Source organism: Euleptes europaea, chromosome 7 (assembly GCF_029931775.1).
Source record: "Euleptes europaea isolate rEulEur1 chromosome 7, rEulEur1.hap1, whole genome shotgun sequence".
In the NCBI taxonomy this organism is placed as follows: domain Eukaryota; kingdom Metazoa; phylum Chordata; class Lepidosauria; order Squamata; family Sphaerodactylidae; genus Euleptes; species Euleptes europaea.
This window is the reverse complement of record NC_079318.1, coordinates 21,204,256-21,228,992: the sequence shown is the minus strand read 5'-3', so window position 1 is coordinate 21,228,992 and position 24,737 is coordinate 21,204,256. Positions and strand designations below refer to the sequence as shown.

The 24,737-nt window shown below is 41.7% G+C and overlaps 1 protein-coding gene across 6 annotated transcripts in view; it reads right to left on the bottom strand.

Moving 5' to 3' along the window:
• The window catches only part of AFDN (afadin, adherens junction formation factor), a 127,334-nt gene that overhangs the window by 98,011 nt on the left and 4,586 nt on the right, over positions 1 to 24,737 (bottom strand). For 5 of the 6 annotated variants that reach the window (XM_056853748.1, XM_056853750.1, XM_056853751.1 and 2 more), the window contains exons 2-3: positions 5,486 to 5,681; positions 830 to 942 (exon numbers count right to left, since the gene is read on the bottom strand). In XM_056853748.1, coding sequence (XP_056709726.1) covers positions 830 to 942; positions 5,486 to 5,681 — 309 coding nt within the window. Of the gene's footprint in view, positions 1 to 829; positions 946 to 5,485; positions 5,682 to 24,737 lie in introns of all 6 variants that reach the window. The other variant, XM_056853752.1, reaches the window with a different exon arrangement.

Sequence of the window (24,737 nt, the reverse complement as noted above, 5' to 3'; positions counted from 1 at the left end):
TAATGTTCATTACAAGGACCACAGACGTGTTTTTGACTGATCCATCCAAAAGTGGACCTTATACAATTTCGCAGTCAACTCTAGCAAAGACCCTCAAACGTGTTAAGCAAGTCACATATCACTTCCTAAGTATGTTTACTGTCAAGCCAGTCCAATTAACATTATCAATTTTATCATTAACAATAGCAATTTTATCAGTATATAAGCCCCATTTGAAATCTGTCTGAGGCCTACGACTTTCACTTTCAGGTTCTGTAATCATTCCACCAGTCGCTACACCAAAAGATGTAAGTTGAGAGCTCATTGCCTACAAGTTACTTAAGATGTTGACAATAAACCTTAGAAAGATCTCCTCAAAACCTCTAATTAGCTGCCTAGTCTCAGCAGCTAAGTCAATAGTAGCTAGAGAGGACATGACGCTACTACCTACCCTGCCATCAAAGCTGACTAACCTACCTGATGGTCCACACTCATAGCCTAAATTTTTGAGTCATGGAGCACTTTTCAGGAGAGAAATTTGTCACCGAGCACTAATTTTCACCTAGCACCTATATACTAAACCAAATGTCAGTAGTATTTTTCTTTCCAATTTCTTCATAGAGCACTAGATGTTTTGAGGAGCACCAAGCGCTCTGTGGAGCAGTTTGGGAACCGCTGGCCTAGATCATGAGTATAATGGAGAGGGAGTATGACAGAATCTACCAGGTACACCCAGGATACATTGTCAGTTTCTTTTTCTTTCTTTCTTTTTAACAAAACCAAGGGGAAATTACGAAAACTCACACTTGCAAAAATATCTACAAGACATGCTTATATTGTTTTTTCATACCTTTGAGGGAAGTGCATCATTTTCATTCTTGAGTACGAACCGCCCTTCTCTATCATCTTTGTTCCAATTTAATTGCACAACAAGAGGCTTCTCATCGATATCCAATCTTCTTTCTTCTTCAAAACATGAAAGAGGGTGTCACTAATGGTTACTTACTACTTTAACATCAAAAATTTTGTATGATGACTATAGTAGCACAGAATAAGATTGCTATGTTTCATGATTTTTCTTCCGTGGCTTTGAAAGACCTTGTCAGATCTTTTTCAGCTTTTCATTGCAAAATCTAACCGAATTAAATTCTGCAATCAACATGGCAAACAGTAGCCAGTTATACTTGCACTCAAAGCCTCCCCCCTCTTCTACAATTTCTCTGTGAAAAAATATTCATCTTCAACTATGCAAAATTCCTATAAAAGATGCTCAACTCAACAGCTCTGAAATCATAACAATTACTAAAACCTCTCCAGCAGGAATTCCCAAATTATGAACTGTACATTTCCTGATATGGTAAATGTCTTAAGAGTACCAGAATATGCAGACCAAAGGTTCCTCCATACATCAAGAATGGGGCTCCTATGCAGTCTTCTAGCACTCAAAGGTTTTTTTTGTGTGTACACATTAAAAGAAGATTCCCTAGTGCCATGTTAATATTTTCACATGGCTAAGGGGGCCTAAGACTAGAGATCCACAAGACAGCCATGCTTACTGTTTTCTCAGTCACTCTTCTGCAAAAAGTAGTAAATCTAGATGACCAACACATACAAAAACTCTAAATTTAATAAAGCCAAGTTTCAGAAGAGCCTAAATATTCACACCAGCTTAAAATATTTTTACAAACTCCCCACCCCAAAGAACAATAGCTATGCCTCTAGGTCAAGCATACTCAGTCATCAGCTATACCTCATCTGTATGCATCTTCCGATGACCACATATTCCCTAGTCCATTACCACACTGAGGCTGCAATCCTAGGGATGCTTCCCTGCAAGTAAGCCCCACTGAATAACAGGAGACTTGACACTGTCTCCCAAGGTAGTATTCGTTAAAGCCAGCAGTATTAGTCAAAAGGGTCACGCTTCCCTTTGCCCTTCTCGTTGGATCTCGGAAGCTAAGCAGGGTCAGCCTTGGTTAATATTTGCATGGGAGACAGCCAAGGAAATCCAGGGTCACAACGCAGAGGCGGGCAAGGGCAAATCACCTCTAAACATCTTTTGCTCTGAAAGCCTTACTGGGTCGTCACAAGTCAGTTGTGACTTAATGACACTTCCCACCACCAAGTACATCACTGAGCTACTATTCATGTCGACCGGAGGAAAGGATAAACAGAATACATGCACATTCACTCTCCCCACCCCACCCAAGTCCCAATAAGGAAAACTTCAACACTTGGGGGGAAATGAAATAAAATATCTGGGGGGGGGGGGGGATTTGATTAACGATGAAAAATTCTAAAATAATTACTTATAGATATAATGATGATGGTGATGATATCAAACAGCCAGCACTGCAAAGTTTTGCCTAATAGCAAATTCTACTTCTGGTGCTTAATATCACAATTAGTTAATTATTTTCTACAGATAAGGCATTCCAGAGTTCACTGTAGTGTCTTCTGTTTCAGCATGATAATGTTGAGGTTTGCGTACTATTCCTACCCAGATGGGGCCTTTTTTGCCACAATGATGCTATTATTTCCTTTTTTCCTGTTTGCTGTCCAGCAGAGAGAAATGTTTTCATAAGACTACAGCAGTTCATAGCCTGGATGTATTTTTTATCAGAATATATAATTTTGCACTTTTTATTTCATGAATATATCTAGTACACGGGCGCCAAACATATGGCCTACTGGCCAAAAGCAGCCCACCTGACTCTGGGATGCACCTTGCCTGAGATTATTAGCAAAAAAAAAGTTGAGCTGTTTATGTTTACCTCTATTACAAATACATCACAATACTGGGGCATTATGGAGAATTACTGACTAGCATCTGTCCTATCAGTGTGGCTGTTTCAAGAGGAACTGACTGAGCTGAAAGCAAACTATGTCCTCCAAGAAAACACAGTATTCCTGGAATTTTGGAGATGACTATATAAATCCCAGAACTAATCCTGAAATTTCTAGCTAGGAGGCCAAACCCTGGACAATGCTTGGGTCCACCTGGCTTTGTGAAACTGCTGAAACTGAAGCCGAGAACCACTTTCAGTGATGTAAAAACAAAGCCACAGCTGAGATGTGCCCTGACTGAATACATCCCGTTCTCAAAAAATAGTTCAGTCTTTTAAATATCAGTATTCAAAGTGACTTGATCAAAATTGATCAATGATTAGCACTACACCCATAACTATGCCCTTTGTATTCATAAAGCTGAGTGAACTTTTTTTGTGGGGGGAGACTGCTTTTATATTACTACTAGAAAATCCGTATTTGTGAATAGCTAACAGGCTACACTTTACCACTGTTATGAACAAGCCATTAATGTGGCCAATACTCACATGGATTTCTGATTATGTGGTCCAATATTGAAAAAACCTGGACAACCCTGATCTAGAAAATAGCTTTTGATGTGCTGCTTCTAAAGTACAAATAAAATTGCATGTTTTTCATTTTCCCCCAAGATTTCTTTTTCTTAAGCCATCCAGAAAAAAACTCAGTTCACTCCACCCCACAGATTTTTCAAAAAAATTGTTCTCTCTGAAAATAATAATAATCTATTATCCTTCCTACCTCTTTGTCTCCCTGAAATTGGGGGAGGGGGGAAGAGACAGCCTCATGAACCTTAAATCTACCCTGGTTTAACTAATGTCTAGTTCACTTAAACTAACCCTCCCCCTCTTTAGTATATAAAATATCCTTCTAAGTTATCCTCCAAAGTAGGACTTTCAGCTAAAGTTACTACACCATAAGTAGTACAGTTACTGTATAGCACTACTGATCAAATCTAAGCTATTCAAATACCACACAATCGAAATTCTGAACACAATAAAAGGTCCACAGGAATGAAGAAAACCAAACCACATGCACCACTTTTAGTGTATCAATGTGGCAGGTGACAAGTCTTGAACAACAGAAAAGCATATGGGATTTATTAAAAAAACTATGGTGAAGTTACAAACCAGTACAGTTTACAAAACTAGCAGCTTCTCTGCTTTCCATTTGAGAAAATTTTATAACATTTTATTTGAAATATTTTCCCACTTCCTCTTCCAGATGGACTAACAATACAAATATGTCAAATGAGACCTATTCAACTTAGAAACTACTGATAACTATAATAGGCAAAGTAATAGAAGGCAATCCACTGCTTTTAACAGGACTGTTTTTCTTTTAGAAGCCCTGTTTCACCTCCTCCTTCCCAAATTTTTCCTCCCTACTGAATAGACTTTTAGCAAAACTTCTTTTGATTATAACAAACACAGAGGCTTGCTATTGAGAGCCTTCCCAGGGCCAGGCTATACAACTGGAAAGGGTAAAAAAACATATGTCAGCTGAAAGTATCACGGCTGTGTATGTTCCTTGATCCTTCATTCTATTATGAGACAGGCTGCCATATTCTCCACTAGTTGAAAATTCCAATCTTTTTGGAAGGGCAATTCAAATAACCAATCCTTCAAGATACAAGACATGGATGAGCAACACCAAGTGGTACTGGCTAATGAAAAATCCTCTACAGTTGTAAACTCCAACATTCTGGCATATGCTTCCTAAAGAGACCATTCTCTCATCAACCAAGTTAGCAACCCTTCAAAAAATAGTGCAAGGTCTTCCCTCTTCACAAAAGCATTTGGAGAATATTTATGAACTTTTTATTTAAGCCTTATTAAAGCCATAAAAGTAGAATCTGCATTTTCTGAAGTGTAAAATGTCTGTGGCATTAATAGAGATGTAACATTTCTGGAAATTGTGAAGCCATGGGAGGGGACTCCCTCATTTTTCCTCCAGAAAAAAAACCCACAGAAATTTTAGGGAAAATTGAAAGATATGCAATACTCACTGTCCTATCCTTAAAACCTTAACTTTTACTGCTTAACAACACAAAATGGATCATTTATAACTTACTTAGCATATAAAATTACAGTATTTGACATATTTATGAAATTTAAAAGTTACAAATCCCTTAGTTTTGTACATGCAAAATTGCAAATATACCCAATACTTGAGAGAAAATTGCAAGCTGCTGTAGCACATTAACCAGACAGCAAAATTAAGGTACAAGAGAGTTGTCAATGAAACTTTCAGTTTTCTTCAGTGAGGATCACAGAAGGCATACAACTGTGCAGAAGCAATGAGTGCCCTGCATGCTCTCCTTGTGAAGATTCGGTATCCTTCTAGATGCAGAAATGCATCTTGGATTAAAGAGCTACATATGACTACAGCATGCCCACCTTGTCTTTAAAAGCATTTCACTCATTCTAAAGTAGAAAATATTTCATGAGAGTTTTTTTTCAGTACTCCCTAAAATTTTCAATTTTCAGTTGGAAAAATGGAGGGGGGGGAGTCCTCAGGGAAAAAACAGGGTTTTAATGAATTTTTCTGGTTTTTCACTTCTCTAGGCATTAATATGTTCTTACAGCTTAGTCCTATTAATTCCCCTCTCACAAGCAAATAAACTATTCTTCAACTGAAAGGACCATGTATTTTTTAGTCCTAGAGAGAATACACTAACCTCCACTGACATGCACTTCATAAAGCGAGTATTTAGGTGATGATAACATTCGCATATCTGGACGGAATTTCTCCGCAAGTGTTTCTATTACGTCCTGTGTTGTGGCAGTGCTAGACACACGGATACACTTAGTTGCAAAATTTCCAGCTGCTTTGTCTTGAAAATAAAATCTCATAACTCCATGGAATTCCAAATCCTGTAATGAAATAAAAAAGAATGAAATGAAATTCCAACATCTGACAGAAGTTTTTTTTTTAATTAACACATATTTCCAAGCTTTTGTTGTTTTTCTTTGCAAGGTCTTTTGCACTAGGTTTTTCAAGAATTCAATACAACCTACATAACACTGAACAGACAATATTTATGAGACCAGGGGATATTCTTTAAAAGTTGCTGCTTTCCCTCTCCTCCCCCATTTCCAAGACTCCCCAGCGGCAATGAATGTTCCAGAGGAAAATCCAGGAGCTAAAGCTGAGGCTGTTGCTAAAGCCCTCCACATCAGCTGCCCCATCACCAGAGATAATTTTGTGAACAGGGCAGGGGACTGGCAGCAGAAAAGTTATCTGGAACTGGGGAACTCTAGCCAGGCCCAAACTGCAGGACCTGGGATTCCAACCATTCCCAACTGTGAATTCTACATCACCACTGGTTTAGCATTTCACTCAAAACAGTTCAATATATGCATATTCCCATCACCAGCAGGCAAGAGACCTATCTGAAATTCAATTCCTTATGAGGTAAGAGAAAGTTACTAAGACAAGTCTCCCCCACATCATTGGTCCTGGAGTTTGTGCTCTGAATCTGCCTTATAAACAGGGAAGCAGTGGGGACTGTATTCCAGAGGAAGGCAAGAGGAGAGTCAGTATCAGACTAACAAACCTGGAAGCTGTAAAAAAGCAGCAGGTTATCTACCTTCTCCCAGCAGCCAAGACTGGTCACAGCACTTGTATAATGTCACAATGTCAAAAGAAAATAAGAGTTCACATAACAACTGTACCAAAAGTTACTTTAATGTTTCATTTAAATACAATTCAAAACACATTTTGGCACTATATCAACAAAATAAGGTTTTGTTTTTTATATCTCAGTCCTAAAGCCTGTCCCTGACCAGAATGGTGAACAGGCCCTATTGCTCATGTATGCAAGCTCTGCACTGGTATAACACTGGTATCTGCACTGGCAGCATAAGGGGTGTGTTGGCAAAGCAGCAGGGCTTAGTTGGTTTCCTAAAAATCTCGTCCCAGTCATCTTCAAACACATACATAATATTTCAGCAATTATACTGGAGTATCTTTAAAAATTCACACGCACACACAGTGAACATACAAGTCCTCCCCCCCCACCCTTTCACCCTGTCCCCTCCCCCTCAAGCCCTGGTACAGCTTAGGATACCATCCAATCTGCAGCCTATCAAGGCCCGTCCAAACACTATGTAAACCACAGCCAGCACATCCATAGCTCAGGTGACAGGACACATGACAGTCTCTTTCTGGCCCCTGCCATGCACGTTGAGAATGCATGTGGGAGAAACTGGATGATCAGAATTCCACAGAAACACTTTGCACAAAAAAGGAGCACTCTTGCACAAACAGGCAAGGACAAATAAACACTGCACTGCTCAGATCCACTGCAGGTCTCCACCTCAGGACACAGGTACAAAGCATAGCCTCCACCTCTCAAAAGGGGTTCAACGATACCCCATACAAATACACCAAGAGACAGACCATGCCTCAAATCAAACTCTCTCCCCCCCCCCAATACTTACTGTATATGACTCAACAACCCAACCTCCCTTAACTGCTGGCAGCAAATATACACAGTGCAGACTGAGAGGGGAGGGGTTCTTGCCTTGCAGTTCAGCTAGCACTGCATCACTGCACTGTCAGTGTTCTGCCATGCCAGTGTAACTCACACTCCTTCAAGCGAGGGAACATGGAAAGCACAACTACACTTTTAGGCAACCTACTGCCTCCCCAATTCACCCCTTGCTCTCTCTCTCTCTCTCTCTCTTTCTCTCTGTGTGTGTGTGTGTGTGTGTGTTAAGTGCCGTCAAGTCGCTTCCGACTCATAGTGACCCTATGAATGAAAGTCCTCCAAAATGTCCTATCTTTGACAGCCTTGCTCAGATCTTGCAAATTGAAGGCTGTGGCTTCCTTTATTGAGTCAATCCATCTCTTGTTGGGTTTTCCTCTTTTCCTGCTGCCCTCAACTTTTCCTAGCATGACTGTCTTTTCCAGTGACTTTTGTCATCTCATGACGTGATCAAAATACGATAGCCTCAGTTTAGTCGTGTGTGTGTGTAAAGGGCCATCAAGTCGCAGCCGACTTATGGCAACCCCTTTTGGAGTTTTCATGGCAAGAGACTAACAGAGGTGGTTTGCCAGTGCCTTCCTCTGCACAGCAACCCTGGTATTCCTTGGTGGTCTCCCATACAAATACTAACCAGGGCTGACCCTGCTTAGCTTCTGAGACCTGACAAGATCAGGCTAGCCTGCCGCTGGTTAAATACCTATGGTGCCGATTACCTTTCATGATTAGAGCCTCATTAAGCAGTCCCAGCAGTGCAGGTATAGTTTTAAATGCAACCCAGCAAGGAGCATCCTACTATGTAAGATCACAAAGGGGAGGGGAAGCAGAGGAACCTGGAAGAGCACTAAGTGCAGACTTTTGGAGATCACTTGCTCTTTACTACCACTGTGGAACCTTACCCATCACTGTGCTTGTTTCTCTTTCGGCTCTTGGCAGCAATCCAACAGGGGGAGAATTTCCAGCTGCCCTGTGTGTGTTAAGTGCCATCAAGTCACTTCCGATGTATAGCAACCCTATGAATTAATTTTGTGCCTAGCTCCTGTACCAAGCAAGCTGTTTCATAGGCACAGATCAACCAGCACAGGCATCCCTCTCAGAAGCATGTAGTGAGAGACATAGCTCTATTTGTGGTCCTGTAGTCTGTACAGCTTGCAAAGTCACAGGAGCCTTGCTGGAACAAGAGAGTGACATCTATCTGTGAGACTTGCTTCCAGTATTCTTGATGCTGTTCAATGAATGATTTACAGCTGTGTCAGTGTGACTAGGGTTTAGTGGAGAGGGATTAGTTCTTACTCCCTCCTTGTTACTGACGCAGCATACAACTCACACTGGGAGGGGCTGAGGGTGTAGTCCCACGTTTGTACAGGTATGCTCTTGTGAAGAGGAGGGCAAGTTTCTCAGGCTGCACGCGCCTCAAGATCACCGTTGGCATCTGATAAGCCATACAGCCTGCATGACAAGGTTGCTGGGGTGGATAGGAGTAGATGATACTAATGAGCACACCAGTGCTTCAGGAAGATGTCACGGGAAAGTGCTGACCAAAACGATGGACTACCCACTGATCATAAGCAGAGCACCTAATTAGTTATGTTTGATGGAACAACATCTCAGCCATGCCTGGGACTTCAGAACACACTGGTCTTGAAGCAGTAACTCTGGGTTGGCTCATGTCTGCATCTCACCCTGCACTATGCCTTTCCCTACAGCCCCTCATGCCTTGCTATGAGTGACATCACTGAAAAGTGTCTCCTCCCTGCTGTTTTAGACCACACTGGGGAAAGCATACAAAAGATACAGGTTAACTGTTTCTAAGCATCTATGTTTTCCCTCATACGTCCATACATACATCCATTGTCCTCTTTCCTTCCCCTTCCTTAAAAAAACCAAACCACTTGCTTTTGCAATGGGTTCTGCGTGATTTTTGATTTCTTATTTAAAGCACTGACTGGCTAATTCATTATTATAATAAATATTAACTGCCTTTCCTTAAATAATAGGCCCAAAGCAGTTTACAAAATACAATGAAGCAAATACAGAAGAACAAAACATACACATGATCACCACAGCAATCCATACCAATATTCAATGCAAAAAGCAACAAAATCAGCAAAAGATCCTCGGGAACAGTGCAATCTTGCACACTCTCTTAAAAGCAGACAGGGAAGTTCTTACCTCAAATATCAGCCCATTACAAAGAGTCACAGAATCTACAGAAAATGCCCCAGAATGGGCTGCTACAGATCACACCTTTCTGTGCAACACAGGCAGTAGGAGCACAGTTGTTACACAAGCTAACACAAGGAGCCACTGTCTTCCAGATATACAGGTCCCAGGCTGGGAAGTACTTTAAAAAGTAAAAATCACCACTTTAAACTGAACCTGGAAAACAAATTGGTAGAGATGAAATTTTTTTTTAGTTCTAGTTAAAAGACGAGTTTCTGTATTCTGAACAAACAACTTTCTCAGTAATCTTTAAGGACACCCCCATATAGTGCACACTACAATATAGCCCCAAGATTACAGTAATCTGGATCATCAGGGCCAGATCAGCTGATTCTAGGAAGGGAGTTGATGTTCAAGTGATATGTAATTGGAAGAAGACAGCAAGAGTAGCAACTGGTGTATCTGTCAGTAGAGCCAGATCAAAAAGCGCCATTCAGTTCTTCACACAACCTGCTTAAAAGAGACCTACCTCCTTTAAGATTGGCAGCATAGTGCTCTTGAAACTATCACCTTTACTGACTAGCATCTCCTCCAACATACCTGGATTCAGTTTCAGCTTTGTCCCTTCAAGCTACATCATTTAGGCAACAATGCTGCCTCCTTAAAAGGGCCCTAAAAATTTCCTTCTGCCAAAGAACGGAGGAGCCTTAATTTCTCTTAACACAAGAGGCAAAAAGATCCAATCTACATGTAGTTCGAATCTCTCTGTAACAACTTTAGCAGACAAAGTTTCTGACACTCTAGCATCTGATCTGCTTTCAAACTGAAGTACAATATGGATCAGAGAGGTTTCATCCACAAAGAATATAGCAATAAGATCACAGCTAATGAACAAATTACTCTTTGGGTCAGTTCTAGGAATCAAAAGACTCCAGAATGGCATAAACAATTTGGTCTGATGAGAATTAGCAGACTGAATAATGGGGGGGGGGGGCTTTCTTTGTTGCTGTAATTGTCACTTCGCAGACTGAGCTGTGTGGTACACTGGCTAATTCAGCATAAGCAGCATGCACAGAGATGCTTCTTTGCATATCCAAAAGAAGCTGTAATTTTAATATAGTTGAATATTTGCTTAGTTTAAAAATCTGGATTACCTAACTGGTCAACTATCTAAAGCAGGGGTGTCAAACTTAAGGCCCAAGGGCCAGATCCAGCCCCTTGAGAGCTCTTATCCATCCCGTGAGCCAGCCGAAGCAGTCATCCCCCCATCTCAATCTGGGCTGGTGAAGCATGGCCCGGCCAAGTGACATTTATGTCATTTCCAGCTCTAGTAACAATTGAGTTCGACTCCCCTGATCTAAAGTATTAGTTTAGCAGAATAACAAGTGGAGAGCATGGTGCAAAATAACAAATGGAGAGAACGGTGCAAATTACTGAAATGACTGTTCCTAGAATACAGAAACTTTCCAGGCAAGCTGCCAACACCACATCACATGGAAGTCCCTCTTCTCTGCAGCAAATGCAATGGGCCTGGTGCTAGTCCTGACTAGGGGTATACATTTGGACGTGCCGAACCAAGGCTTTTTTCAGCTTCCCCCCCCCCCCAAAAAAGGCACCACTTGACTAGAGCCAAAAAAAATTAAATCCAGAAAAAGCCAAAAATTTGTGAATGTTTTCAGCTTTTGGGAATTCCCTATAGGCTTCTATGGAGGCAAAATGCCTCCGCTGAAACCACTGGGAAATATTTGCGGAGCTGTTTTTTAAGGAACAGGTTTTTAATTTACAGCATAGCTGCAGTTTTTCCTTCATCTGGGGGCCAATAAAATTGGATCTCCTGACCCAATATTTACCAAACTTAGGGGTTCTTCTAAGAAGAGTCATCAGCAGCCACGCTGTAAATTTAATATCTCTATCTTGAAAAATAGCCTCCCAGAGCCCCACAAAGATTCCCCGTTCACTGTAATGGACCCCAAAAAATTTCAGATATCCGAAAAAAGCCTTAAAAACCCATATTAGTATGGGAATTCAGCTTTTTCGGATTTTCAAAAAAAATTGTGTCCATTAAACCCAAATTCGAAAAATATTGGAAAATTTTTGGGTGCACACCTCTAGTCCTGACTCCTGGGTACTTGTGCCCTAAGCTGCTATGATTAACTACCTGCATATTTGGATCATGCTCTCCTTTGCACTCTGCATTCCTCTGTTTTCTGCTTAACCCCTGCAACTGTAGGACATGATTACCAGGAGAAGCTAGCCATGTGGTTTAATTGGGAGACAAAAAGGGTAGAAGTTATCTGAACTGAAATACAAGATAACATTGCTCCGAATTAGGAATACGTCCCACCCCAATTCTACTCTATGCTGACGATACAGTTCTCCTGTCCCGCACAAGAATTGGTTTGAAAAGATCTTTGCAAACTTTTTCTGAGTACTGCTCTAGAGAAGGTCTTAAAATAAACCATCACAAATCTAAGATTATGATCTTCACTAAGAGGAGAAAAATGCCTCTTTTTCTCTGGGTATTAGATGGCTTCAAGGTTGACCAAGTCAAGGAGTTTGTTTACCTTGGCATTCTTTTTCCCCATCACCTAAATTGGAATGCCCATCAAAAAGCAGTGTCCAACAAAATTAAACCTGGGGTTGGTGCTATTGTCAACTTTTTTCACACCAAAGGTGGCAAATATATTCCAGGGGCTATTCAGGTTTTTAATCTGAAAATTACCCCAATTATCCTCTTTGGTGTTGCCATCTGGATAACCATCATCAATGAATCTATAGATCGTCCACTGCTTCAGTTCTTACGAAAACTCCTAAATGCCTCTCGATGTGTTGCTGGCGTTACTCTTCGTTCCGAGTTTGGCCAAATGTCACTTGAACTAGGCCGTGGTTGGCCGCCTTTAAACTACACCTTAACTGTGCTTTAGCACTGAGGGATTCCTAGCTTCTCTGAAGCATGACCCTTTTAAATCCTCATGGCAAAAAATCTTAGATGAGAAACTGTTGTTGTTGGGCTTCTCGCAGGATATGTTATTAGATCTTGGGAAAACTGAAGCTTTTATCAAAATTAAAAAGCGCATTAAAAAGCTCGATTATAACAGCACTACTTTTCGTGCTCGTCGCGTCTGTTCATCCCAGTTCTTCGGAATACCCCCTCCACGTGGTCTGCCTGCCTATACATATTATCTGACAACTCCTCGTCTTTGTAGAGCTTTTTGCTTGGCTAGATTGAATGCTAACCCTTCTATGGTAATGCAGGGCAGAATTCTGAATATTCCATACTCAGACAGGATCTGCCCTTGCTCTTCTGGCTCTATTGACTCATTAGCTCATGCCCTTTTGGAATGCTGCTTTTACGAGGAACTTCGATTGCACTATATTTCCCCCCTTTTAACATACAAATCCAATGCCTCTGTGACTGACATAATGCCTTTTTTACTAAGCGATAGGGACCCCAAGGCTACATTGTCAGTGGCAAGATTTGTTTCAGTCCTTATATCCCTCCAACACTAGATATATGCTGCTCAAGATCAATTGATCAAGGAGCTTCTAAGTGATAAAAGGAAAGGCTGACTAGAAAGGAGGTACCGTTGAGTTCAGCTAACTCTCCCCCACACTGTCCTGGAGGGCACAAATTCTTCATTTTGTCATAATAAGTGAAATAGCAAAAATGTTGATGTTATGGTTAAAATGCTCATATAATTTCAAAAATTATATAAGAGGGTTAAAACTGTAATAATGCAACTCAGTAACTCTCCTCCATGACTATAACACCTCAGCATAATTGTCTTCTAGTTATTACTTCATCACACAGATTCCTACTCCACCTAAGTTTCACTGGCCAAACAAGAAATTATTTTTCACAACCTCTCTCTAGGTCATGTGAGTCACCACCTTACTTCCCATACTTCACACAATCAAAAACAGCTGCTCAGATTAAAAACATCCAGATACAATCAAGGGAGCTAACCTGCTGAAGGTAGGTTTGTTAGGCCAATGTATACTGCCAAAAAAGAATACAAACTTTCCACATTAGTCTCTGAACTATCTATCCAAATAAAAAGAAAACTATTGCTATTCTAAACAAAATTGTAATTTGAAGTTTTTTTTCTCCTTTTGTTATAAAAGATTAGCACAAATATTAAGAACAGCACCTGTGAGGCTCTTGTCACACAAAAATGTTCTTCATACTACTCATCTGGGATCAGGAAACCCTAAGAAGTGGGGCTGCTTGCTATCTTGAAAGGATAAGGAGGGGGGTTAGGAATGTGTGTACGCATACAGGGTGGAAAAATTTCCAGTGTGTTATGTTCCTGCAGAATTTTTTCAACTTCTGAGGATTGTTTCATAAAATAAACAACAATGAACAGATGTCGTTGTCAATACAATATCAGGCAAGCTTGGCAGTTTCAAAGTTGTAATTAATTTTTAAAGTTATTATCTCTACAAATTGTATGACAACAGTACACATATGTTTTACTGATTTGATTGATTTATTGATAAAATACAAATAAAAAATTAAGTTTTGATTTCAGAGGCAGGCTGAGAAGCTAAAACAGCTCTGAAAAAGGGCATCATAGTGGCCAAAGCAGATGGAGCATGCAGCCAACTCCTGATCAACCAGGGATGCACCACCCTGACCTCTGGAACTATTGTGCCCTAGTCAGCAGAGCTAATTCATGGTGTTCCAGTAAAGCAGGAAGTTTTGGCTCCAACTTCGGCCACACTGCCTCTGGCAGTCATAGATCTTCCCCTCCAGACCAAGCATCATCACAGTCAAGCAGCGCGGGGGGGGGGGTGAATGTTGCTAAGGACATGAGGGTTGCCACCAAGATAAGAGGTGCCCCAGGAGGGAAGGGGAATGATACTGGGGGCGGCTCTAGCCAGGGATCCCCAGGACAATGACCCACCTGGAATTTTCCAGGTAATTTTAATGGTTGGTCCACCACCCCTATATGAATTCACCTGATTTGCTTTGCATGTCAAATCAAATCAAAACCAAAGCTAAAGTTCATCTTTATTCGCCAAGGAACATATAGCTGAAAGGATATTGTAAATGCCAGCCTGAAATGGAACTAACAAGTAAATTAAAGTGATGTTATGGAGAGTGACAGTGAAACTTATGTGCCTCAGTGACCTTTATGGAAAAGAGTTAAATTATGCTTAAGTAGATGAGTGCTTAAGTAGGAGCCCCTACTTAAGTAGGAGCCCCATGGTACAGAGTGGTAAGCTGCAGTACTGTAGTCCAAAGTTCTGCTCACGACCTGAGTTCGATCTCAACGGAAGTTTGTTTCAGGTAGCCGGCTCAAGGTTGACTCAGCCTTCTATCCTTCCGAGGTCGGTAAAATGAGTACCCAGCTTGCTGGGGGTAAAGGGGAGATGACTGGGGAAGGCACTGGCAAACCACCCCATAAACAAAGTCTGCCTGGAAAATGTCGGGATGTGACATCACAGGGGACCTTTATCTTTTTTTAGATGAGTGTTCATGGTATATCATGAACAGTTCTTCTTCAAGTGTGCTAAAAATAATATGTTAACAGTTTTCAGACCCTTCTGAGTTCCCACCCCCTAAACTTTCAGCAATGTAAATGAAGCATATGCTATACTGTCAACATTTTTACAAGTATTACTCTAGTGGCAATTATTTCTACATAAAACTTTTAATATTTTTCAACATTTAAACCATACTTGATTTTTTCCTAGTAAAATAATTCAGTTTCAGTATTTGTTGCTATTGGAACATAAAATTAGTATATTGTAATTATTATTAAATTATGTTTACCAACAGAAGTTAAATCATACTTTCCTTAGGGAATCAGAAAATTAGGGAAACAAAAAATATTATCTTTTTTTCTGGAAAACCTATAATCAATCTCTGTGTAGAAATACTGGGTTGGTTTGAAAATGGGTAACAATGGGCATGATCCACCCAAAGCTGAGCAATTTGGAATCCTATTTCAAATGAAAATGCCAGTTAAACTTAGATGGGCTTAACTTTGCCTAGGGCTCACCTAATGAAGTAGCAGTAAGTCTACTGGGCTTCTCACTACCATTATACAGTTTAACATTATTGTTTTGCTTTCCTTCTTGCCCATGTAAGCTCTAGGTATGCTAGGCCTGCAATTAGCAGTAGCCAAGACACCCAAAAACAGCCATGAGGAAAATAGAAAAGTTCACTCATATACAGGGAAATTGGGTTGGATCCGGCACAAAGTTTCAGCTTGTGCTAGACTTCTGGCACAACTGGAAACAAGAGGGGGAAACCCCACAGTAGCTGCTTGCGCAAAATCAGGGGTGGGGAACCTCCGGCCCACGAGCCGGAAGCGGCCCGCGAGCTCATTTTAAATGGCCCCCGGCCCGCCTGCCAAGGCTGGGAGTACCACGGCCTGCCTGCCAAGGCCGGGAGCTCCACGGAGATAGCTGCCGCTAGCCAGGGCCTCCTCTCAGGCTTTGCTGGGAGGCAGGAGTGCATGCCAGCCCTGAACCTCTCTCCCCCTCCCAGCTTGCCTGTGTGGCGGGGCAATCCCCCGGCCGCACCCGTGCCGCGGACTAATGCTGCTGGGGCAGCCAAGACTTGTGCCGCCAGGCTTCGCTGGCCGCGCAGCTGGCTCGGTAAGCCCCTATACAGCCCTCCCCCTACTCGACCCCTCCGCAGCCAGCGCTGAGAGGGCGGCCAAGATTGGTGCCGCCGGGACCTCGCCGGCCTGCGCGCTGCCCGACCCGCCGGCTCAGTGGGTCCCTGTCTAACCCGTCTGAATGGGGTGGGTGTGGGGGAGGCGGCGGCGAGGCCCGGGCGGACGGGGGATCCTCCTCCTCCTGTTTGCCCCAGGCACGTGGGAGGCAGCGGGGCCCAGCCCAACTCACAGGTGCGCCGAGAGCCCGGCCAGGAGCTCCGTGGGAGTGGCCGGCTCCACCCCAGCACACCCACTCCTGTGATCTGTCGCGCCCCGCCGCTCCCTTCCCCCTGGCCAGGCAAAGCCTGCGGCCTTCGCCCCGCCGTCGAGTCCCTCCGGACAGGCAGGCAGGATGTGGCCCCGGGCGCTGCTGTTGCTGGAGCACAGCCAGCTTGCCTGGAGTGCCATCCCTGCGGGCTGCCGCTGGCCAGGGAGCGTGTCTTGGAGCCATCGGGGCAACCTGCCGCTCCTGTCCCCGCCTCCAGGCAGCCTGAACCGGTGGCTAATGCAGCGCACCCTTCAGCTGCCTTTGCAAAGGGCCCCTTCCTGCCGCTCAGCAGCCTCCACTGGGAATCCCTGGGGAGGGGGGGTTACAGTTCTAATTCCTCTCTCTGAGAGGTCTGACATTCTTCTCCCTCCCCCCCAACAGAAGAGCTGCTCTTCAAGTTCCGGATGCATCAGCCGTTGGGCTCGGCTGGGCAGGGGCAGCTGTCAATGGGGCAGGACGCCAAGCCTCCGCAGGAGGGGGGCTCTCCCGGCGCCCTGTTCGCTGAGGGCTGTTCTGCACACCCCCTGACTTCTCCGTTGCGGGCCGAGGGCGGAGGTGGGGCCGTGGGGGGGGGAGGGGAAGCGGGAAGGCTTCATTCCATTCGGGTGCGAGGCCGGGTGTCTGTCTGTGGGGGAAGGGTTTTCTCTCTTCCTCTTTTTCTGTCACTCTCTCCTTTCCTTTCTCTCCCTCTTTCTCCATCTTTTTATGTCTTTCTTTGTCTCCCTCCGTCCTTTTTTTTCTTTACCTACTTTTCTTTCTCTTTCCCTCTCTTCCCTTCCTTCCTTCCTCCCTTTCCTTTTTTCCTTCCTTCCCACTTTCCCTCCCTCTTCTAAGGTTGCCAACCTCCAGGTACTGGCTGGAGATCTCCTGCTTTTACAAGTGATCTCCAGCCAATAGAGATCAGTTCCCCTGGAGAAAATGGCCCCTTGGGCCATTGGGCTCTATGGCATTGAAGTCCCTCCCCAAACCCTGCCCTCCTCAGGCTCCACCCCCAATACCTCCCAGTGTTGACAAAGAATACCTGGTAACCCTAGCGCCCCCCCCCCCCGCACCCTGGAGATTTACAGCCGGATGGCCCCTGAATGATTTTATAAATATGCAAATGGCCCTTGGCATGAAAAAGGTTCCCCACCCCTGCGCTAAATCAACCATGGTAGCTGCTTGCACTAAATAGAACTTATTGAATCCATACTGTTTCCGCGTGTGCAAGAATGTGTGCAACCAGTTTCTAGGTGTTATTCAAGATCTTGTGCAAGCAGAACTGCATTAAGTCTGCTTATGTTTCTGCTTGCACATTGCTGGATCCAAGCTAGTGTTACATGCAACTCACGCAATCTCCCTTCTAACCTTAACAAGTACCAACCATTATCCTGCAAGAGACAGTTACAGAGTAGCCTTTTCTCTGTCCCACAGCTGCACTGAGGCTGCAAATTATATCACAGAACATTGCAAACATGAAGAAATGAGACAGCAGACAGAATGGTTTGATTTAAATCAAGCAGAATGAAAAAGAACAATTAAAATAATTGACAAATCATGTTTCCCATTTTCTAACATGCATATATCATACATGAATAAAACATAGCGAATGGTGACTGTAACAGTCAAAACACAATGGTTTGTACTAAAAACAGATTTCATGTCCTTTGACCACGTAGCCAACATGGCTTTTCCTGTGCTTAAGGGGAAGGCACTAGCGAACTACCCCGTAAACATAGTCTGCCTGGTAAATGTCAGGATGTGATGTCACCCCATGGGTCAGGAATGATCCGGTGCTTGCACAGGGGACTACCTTTAAGGGCAACAGAGCATGACCACAGCTTTCCAAAACTAAGAGCTTACTGAACAAGACAAAGGTTTCTCTTACAAATACTGAGGCAAGTGGAACATCACATAGATGTCCATATGGTAAAGAATTGTTTGCTGTGCAGAGTTCCACTGTGTTTGTACATGACTAAATCTTCCCTGAGATTTAAGGACTAAGACTGAGGAACAGCTAAAACTAATGATGGTTTCTATCATTATAAAATGTTAATATTGCCTTCACAGGATCAAGTAATAACATTTAGGTTTGAAAGCCTTAGTGGTCATCTTATCTAATGTTAAGTAAAGATTTCCTTTATGTAATTAGGTGCCATCTGGTCATTTTGACCAAAGCTTTGGACAAAATCATGGCAAGGATTTAGTTCACCACACTCCAAAGAGACACTGCAATTTCAAAAGTAAAACACACCATCATCTACCTATAGTGAGCATGTGTTCCAACATCAGTATCCCAGATACACTGGCTGACGTGCTTACAACCTCTAGGAATTCCAGTTTTATTCTCCTCATATAATCTCTGAAGAATACCTTAATGACATTTCTAAATACCAGGCCAGTGATTCAAACATCATAAACTCCCAATTTACTTCAAAAGAATTGTCAGGCATCTATCAATACATAATGACTTATGAAGTGGGATCTTTTGATTAAAAATAATAATAATTTATTACCACCAATTAGGAAAAAAAGCATAGATACACATGAGAACCTCGGTGCAATCACTATATACCATTTCAGCTAAAAATACAAATACTTACTAAATATTCACCATATTTAAGGTAAACCCTTTATCTCTAGCTGCTGAAGATAATGACAGAGGCTAGACACTTAACTGCCCTTGCCTCATAAATGTGATAGCACAGTCATTAATGATATGATACATCTATAGAAATCTTTCTTTTCTGACTTCTCAAGTCATAGAAAGGCATACAAAGGTATTTTTATGCAGTCCTGCTCTATTGCAAGCAAACTTCAACCAATTTGCTTCCCTGTGCAATGAGAAACTGTTTGTAACCTTAAAGCTGTAGGTAAAGTAAATTAGGTATGCCAGATCCTCTCATATCTTTGACATGAATAGCTTTTGCATTAACCCTGAGCCTCTTGCCATCCCAATTGAAACCAATCGCCACACAAATGTTTAGAGATACCTACTGATAAATTCCTTAATAAAAAGTTTAATTTTGGCAAAATTACTATCTTATTGGACTAATAAAGGTAACGTTAAGGCCACCCAAATGACAAATTTGGCTTAATTTGATTTATCATTGTACAGTCTTTTAAATATACTTATTAGGAATAGAAACCAATTGTTAGTAAAATAAATGACATGTGGCCATTTTTGAAAAAAAGCACCCATTCAATCATAGAAGTTGCTGACAACCAGCAACAAAAGGCACCTGAATCTCACTTCAGTGGCAAAGGCAGACAATAAGTAATGTAAATCAATATGTCTATACATACACAGACAGTGACAACCAGATGAGATCTCAGAGAAAAAGAAGTTAACACTCAAATTCATGCTTATTTCCAAATAAAGATGCTTAGGATCATGATACTCGCACACCAGATGAACAAAATCAGGAACATTCAGCCTAAACATTGATTCAGCGGTTTAGGACTGGGAAATAAAACAACAATGTACCCAGAATCAGAATGCTCACTGGAAGTTCTATGCATCAGATTAGAGCACATAAACCCCATGAATGCTAACAAAATACTTCTGCCTTTGTTCACCCATTTTCTTCCCTGTATTCATTTTACACTAAACAACAAACATGATGTACTGTTTAAAGTTTTTTTTAAAAAAAAAACCTTGCCAAAGTTTAAAATCCTGCATGAAGAACAATTTTACTCAAAACGAAGGTGATCTGTAGTAAGACAACCCCCTAAAAATGTAATACCCCCGGACCCAAAAATGTTTTACTGGACATTCACAAGGAGGTAGCACCTAGGGACAGAGGGAGCCAGATGACTGAATACGGCAGTTCATCAGCAGGTCACCCACCTTCCCAGCTTTCCCTTCAGCAGCGTTTTTTGACCCCAGGAAAAGTTAATTCATGGGGTTATAGGACCAACATGGAACAACAGCTACACAGGCTGAGAAGCTGCAGGAGGAAAGGAAAAAAGAGGGGGGATGCTCCCTTCTGTTTCATCTGTGGCTATTACTCCATGTAGGCCACACATCCCTGGAAATAAACATTCCTGGGTTGGAAAGTACTGCTGAGAAGCCAGGAATATCTGTGATCTTTGCACAGGATCCATCCCAAAGTTATGATCTCACCAGTGTCAAGGCTAGGACTGTGGGCCACAGACCAAGAGAAATGGGCACAAGGAAATCACACCTCACACCAGGAGGTATACCAAATTAAGAAACAATCCTGGGTCAGGGCCATGCAGGAACCCTCTCTACCACTGATCGACCCTTGCCTTGTCATCCTGTTGTTCCTTTCAGCATGTGTGCAAGGAGGCAGGAAATGGGGTGCCCTAGGTTTGTGTGTGTGTATAATGTGTCATATATTATTTGTGTCATAGTTGCAAATAATATTTATAACAAAGCACATGAAGTATCTATTTGAATCTGATGGCGAAACAAACTTTTGCCCACTATCAGTCCTGCATCTAGAAACGTCTGGACACTTAGGTGCGGAGGACTGTGAACCGTTCTGGACCATGGCCCTTTCTTCCAAGTAAGCCTCCTTGCATAATGAACCAAAAGCCAAACAGAATTCACTAATTTCTCAGTTGCCTCACTCACTGCCAGAGTCTAGCCCAGTTGAGAATCCCCTCCCTGAGCCTGTTTCTAATTGAGCTTTAATTGTGACTTTCTTTTGGCTTTTAATTCTGGTGAGTTTGAGCACCGATTTCTGGGTGAAACACAGTATTAAAAAAAATTGGTATGTTCTTCTCTCTTGAATATTTAAATTATGTTTTTAATAATTTTATACTGCAAAAATTAAGGCTCTAAAAAGATTAAAAGAACAAAATACAAAAAAAAGAACAGAATACAAAAGTAGTTCACCAGAGGCGGATCAATACTTTAAATATTTAGAAACCAGTCCTTAAGTGAACTAAGAAAAATATGTAAACTCCCAGTAACCAACTTTAAATTATTTACAGTCCAAGCAACCAGATGATAATCTTTTTGACGTAATTTATATCCTTCCATTTTGCACAAGGTTAAGATGAATCAGGAACAAACTTCAAGCATTCCTTTTCAAAGTGTGATCCAACACAAAGCAGAACAATTCTTACATACTAGATAGCACTACTAGTATTCTTTTCTTGACTGGTCATGTATTTCTTTCACAAGAGCAAGTAAGTGATGTGCATCCATTAGCCTAGGCTCTGAGAGACCAGGCTGGGTTCAAATCCTTGGGCCAATCAATCTCTGTCAAGCTAACCTTTAGTTGCGTCCTGTTGAATTTACGGTAACATTGTATTTTACTGACAGCGTATTTAACTGACAGAGATTGCAGGTAACTATTTAGTCAAAAGAAAAAAATGCAAAAAACATGTAATACTTTTTGTTAGGAACAGCAAAACCCAACACAAAACATTGTGCCAGCTTTCTGATTCTCCAGAACTCTTCATGAAGCTGGATGTAACTCACACAAAGAGGGGGGGAGTTTCAGACCTGATTTAATGCCTGTTTTCTGCATTCTATGCAGTATGCCTTTTACACACCCCTTTGGGGGAAGGTAGCTTATCTAAGGTTTTATTTTGTATGCTTTAAATTATGATTTTTTTAAAAAATAGGATTTGTAGGCCACCTTGAGCCACAAGGAAAGGTGAGATATAACTATTTTAATCAATAAACATATAATAAAAAGCTAACAGCTGATCAAATATTATTTAGCTCCAAATGGAACAAATATATCCCTTCAAAAGCAGAGCAAGACATGGTAGTCCTGGGATGAGACTAGTTTTGAGGTTTCTAGCTCCCACCAATTAATATATTATCCAATTTGAATTTCACTGACTGTTTACTTAGCACATCATCTAAATAAATTTACAATTTTGTTAATATGATTACCATGTTTTTCTCTGCTTTTGACCTTTCAAAGAACTTGCAGATTCCATCTGATGCTATGGAGACATTTGATCAAACTACTGGTTGTTATATTTTCAACTGGACCCATTTTCCCTTCTCCAAAGGGTAAAGGTTTAACTTGATACCAACTCCACCCAGCACCACTTAATCTATTCAAGTCTACAGCACATTTTAATCAGGTTGAAGATGAGGCATCAAAATCAAACCTTGAAACAACTTTAATCTTTTTTTTTTATTATTCAACCTGATAAAAAGTTCTGGATAACTTGAAAACTGGGGAAGAGATAACTATATACACTGCTCTGAGTTCCTTGCTGGATAAAGATGTAGGGATACATTCACCCAGAAGTGATCCATTTAATAGAATCTGCCAGCATGATCTAGTTTTTACTCAAGACAAATTTACTTTCAATAACCAGCAAACTCAAGCATTTACTAGGTGGAGCTCTAGGGAAGCCATTCTCAATCTCATCCTGGCATCCACACTATGGGCACAGTACTTCTAAAAAACATGGCATTTATATAACACATATCAAGTATTATTACTACCACTCACATCTGCATGCTCGTCACTTTAAAATTCAAAAGCACTGCATTTAATTATCAAGTCATAAGAACAACCCTGCTGAAATCAGACTGAATGGTCCATCTACTCCAGGATCCTGTTTCCCACAGTGGCCAACCACATGCTCAGAAAGGCCCCCAAGCAGGGGCATAGTGGTCAAACCCTCCCTCTGCTACTGATCCCAACATCTGGCATTTAGAGGCATACCAACAAAACAAAGGGAGCTACACCCAACCCATGAAATAGGCTAAGAACTTAGAAGGCTAAGAACTTAGAAGGTTGAGTCACAATAATTAAAAACATTATTTATATATATATATATATATATAATGTTTTTAATTATTGTATATATATTGTATATATATAATTATTGTGTGTGTGTGTGTGTATATATAGATTGCACTCAATATATATTATTGAATGCAATTGAGCTTTACAACAGTTAAAAACTTAAGCCTCAAAAGTTACATGCATATAAGAAATCACATAAAACAGCTCAATTTGTTGCACTATAAAAAGCACAAAGATCATACATGTTTCGGCCCATAGGGCCTTCTTCAGTGGCCACAATACTGTGTATGCACGTCTACAATCAATAATATATTTTTTGTAACAGTCAATGCAGGTTGCATGTGAAACAGTTCATTATTGGGGATCCATATATAGACAAAAGTAAAATCAGGCCTGAACTCATCCTGGAGCTCCCATCACTCATGTAAATAAATATGATAGGTTGTACAGCCAATAGCAGCATGGTTGCATCCCACTTATTTATGTGCAAACAGGGCCTCTCCCCACTATATTTTCCTAACCCCTACTGTAAGCTGAGTGATCCAATCTTGTCCCATGGCAGCAATGAATGCTAGCCAATCATGCCCTTGCCAACTTATGCATGGCCAACTGGCACTCAGGATGGGACAGGCAGTGCTTGATCTTCCAAGGGGGGGGTGACCTGCCCTGTGGGACTTCCACAGCAAGAGCCAACAGCTCCTCCACCACAGCTGATGCCCCCTCCATAGCCAGCCCAAGGCCTTCTTCATCACAGCTAGGAGGCGGGGGACAGAAACTGCAAAATATCTGTTGTTACAAGTTAACAAAACCTTAGAGGAGACAGCCTCAGATGGAAAACCTAAGATATATGTATTCAGGTAGCAAAAGATGCAGAAGTATGAAGCTTTCTCTTCTCTCTGTACTATTTTTTTAAGGTATTTTTTTCAATTTTTGTTTGATCAAAGGATTTATACTTCCACGTTTCATATGTATGTCAAACATTGGTTATTTATTACCATTAGGTAATTTATGTTCATAAAGCAATAAAATAAAAAGTGTAGGTTCAACAATAAATTAATACTGCATATTCCCCAAAATGTTTATGAAGAGGGCGATCACAAAAAAAAAAAAAAAATTTGCCCCCCACGTATTTAAAATTTCTGGAAGTTTTACATCACTGTATCAAGGTACATGATGTATGACAGCTACATAGTTTTAGAAGGGTGGTTGTGTTGGTCTTCATCAGAGGAGCTAGATTCCAGTCCAACAGCACCTTAGAGACCAACAAGATTTTCAGGATATAGACTTGGGAGAGTCCAAGCTCCCTTTGTTAGATACAAGGGAGAAGAGACAATGAGGGACCTGGTGGCTACAGTGACTGAGATGTTCCCTCACATCACAGCTAAAGGGCAGATGGCACAGCCACTGTGAAACAGTGGCCCAGCTACCACAGCAAAAAGAAGAATTGGTTTTTATATGCCGACTTCCTCTACCACTTAAGGAAGAATCAAACCAGCTTACAATCATCTTCCCTTCCCCTCCCCACAACAGACACCCTGTGAGGTAGGTGGGACTGTGAGAGTGTGACCAGCCCACGGTCACCCAGCTGGGTTTATGTGTAGGAGTGGGGA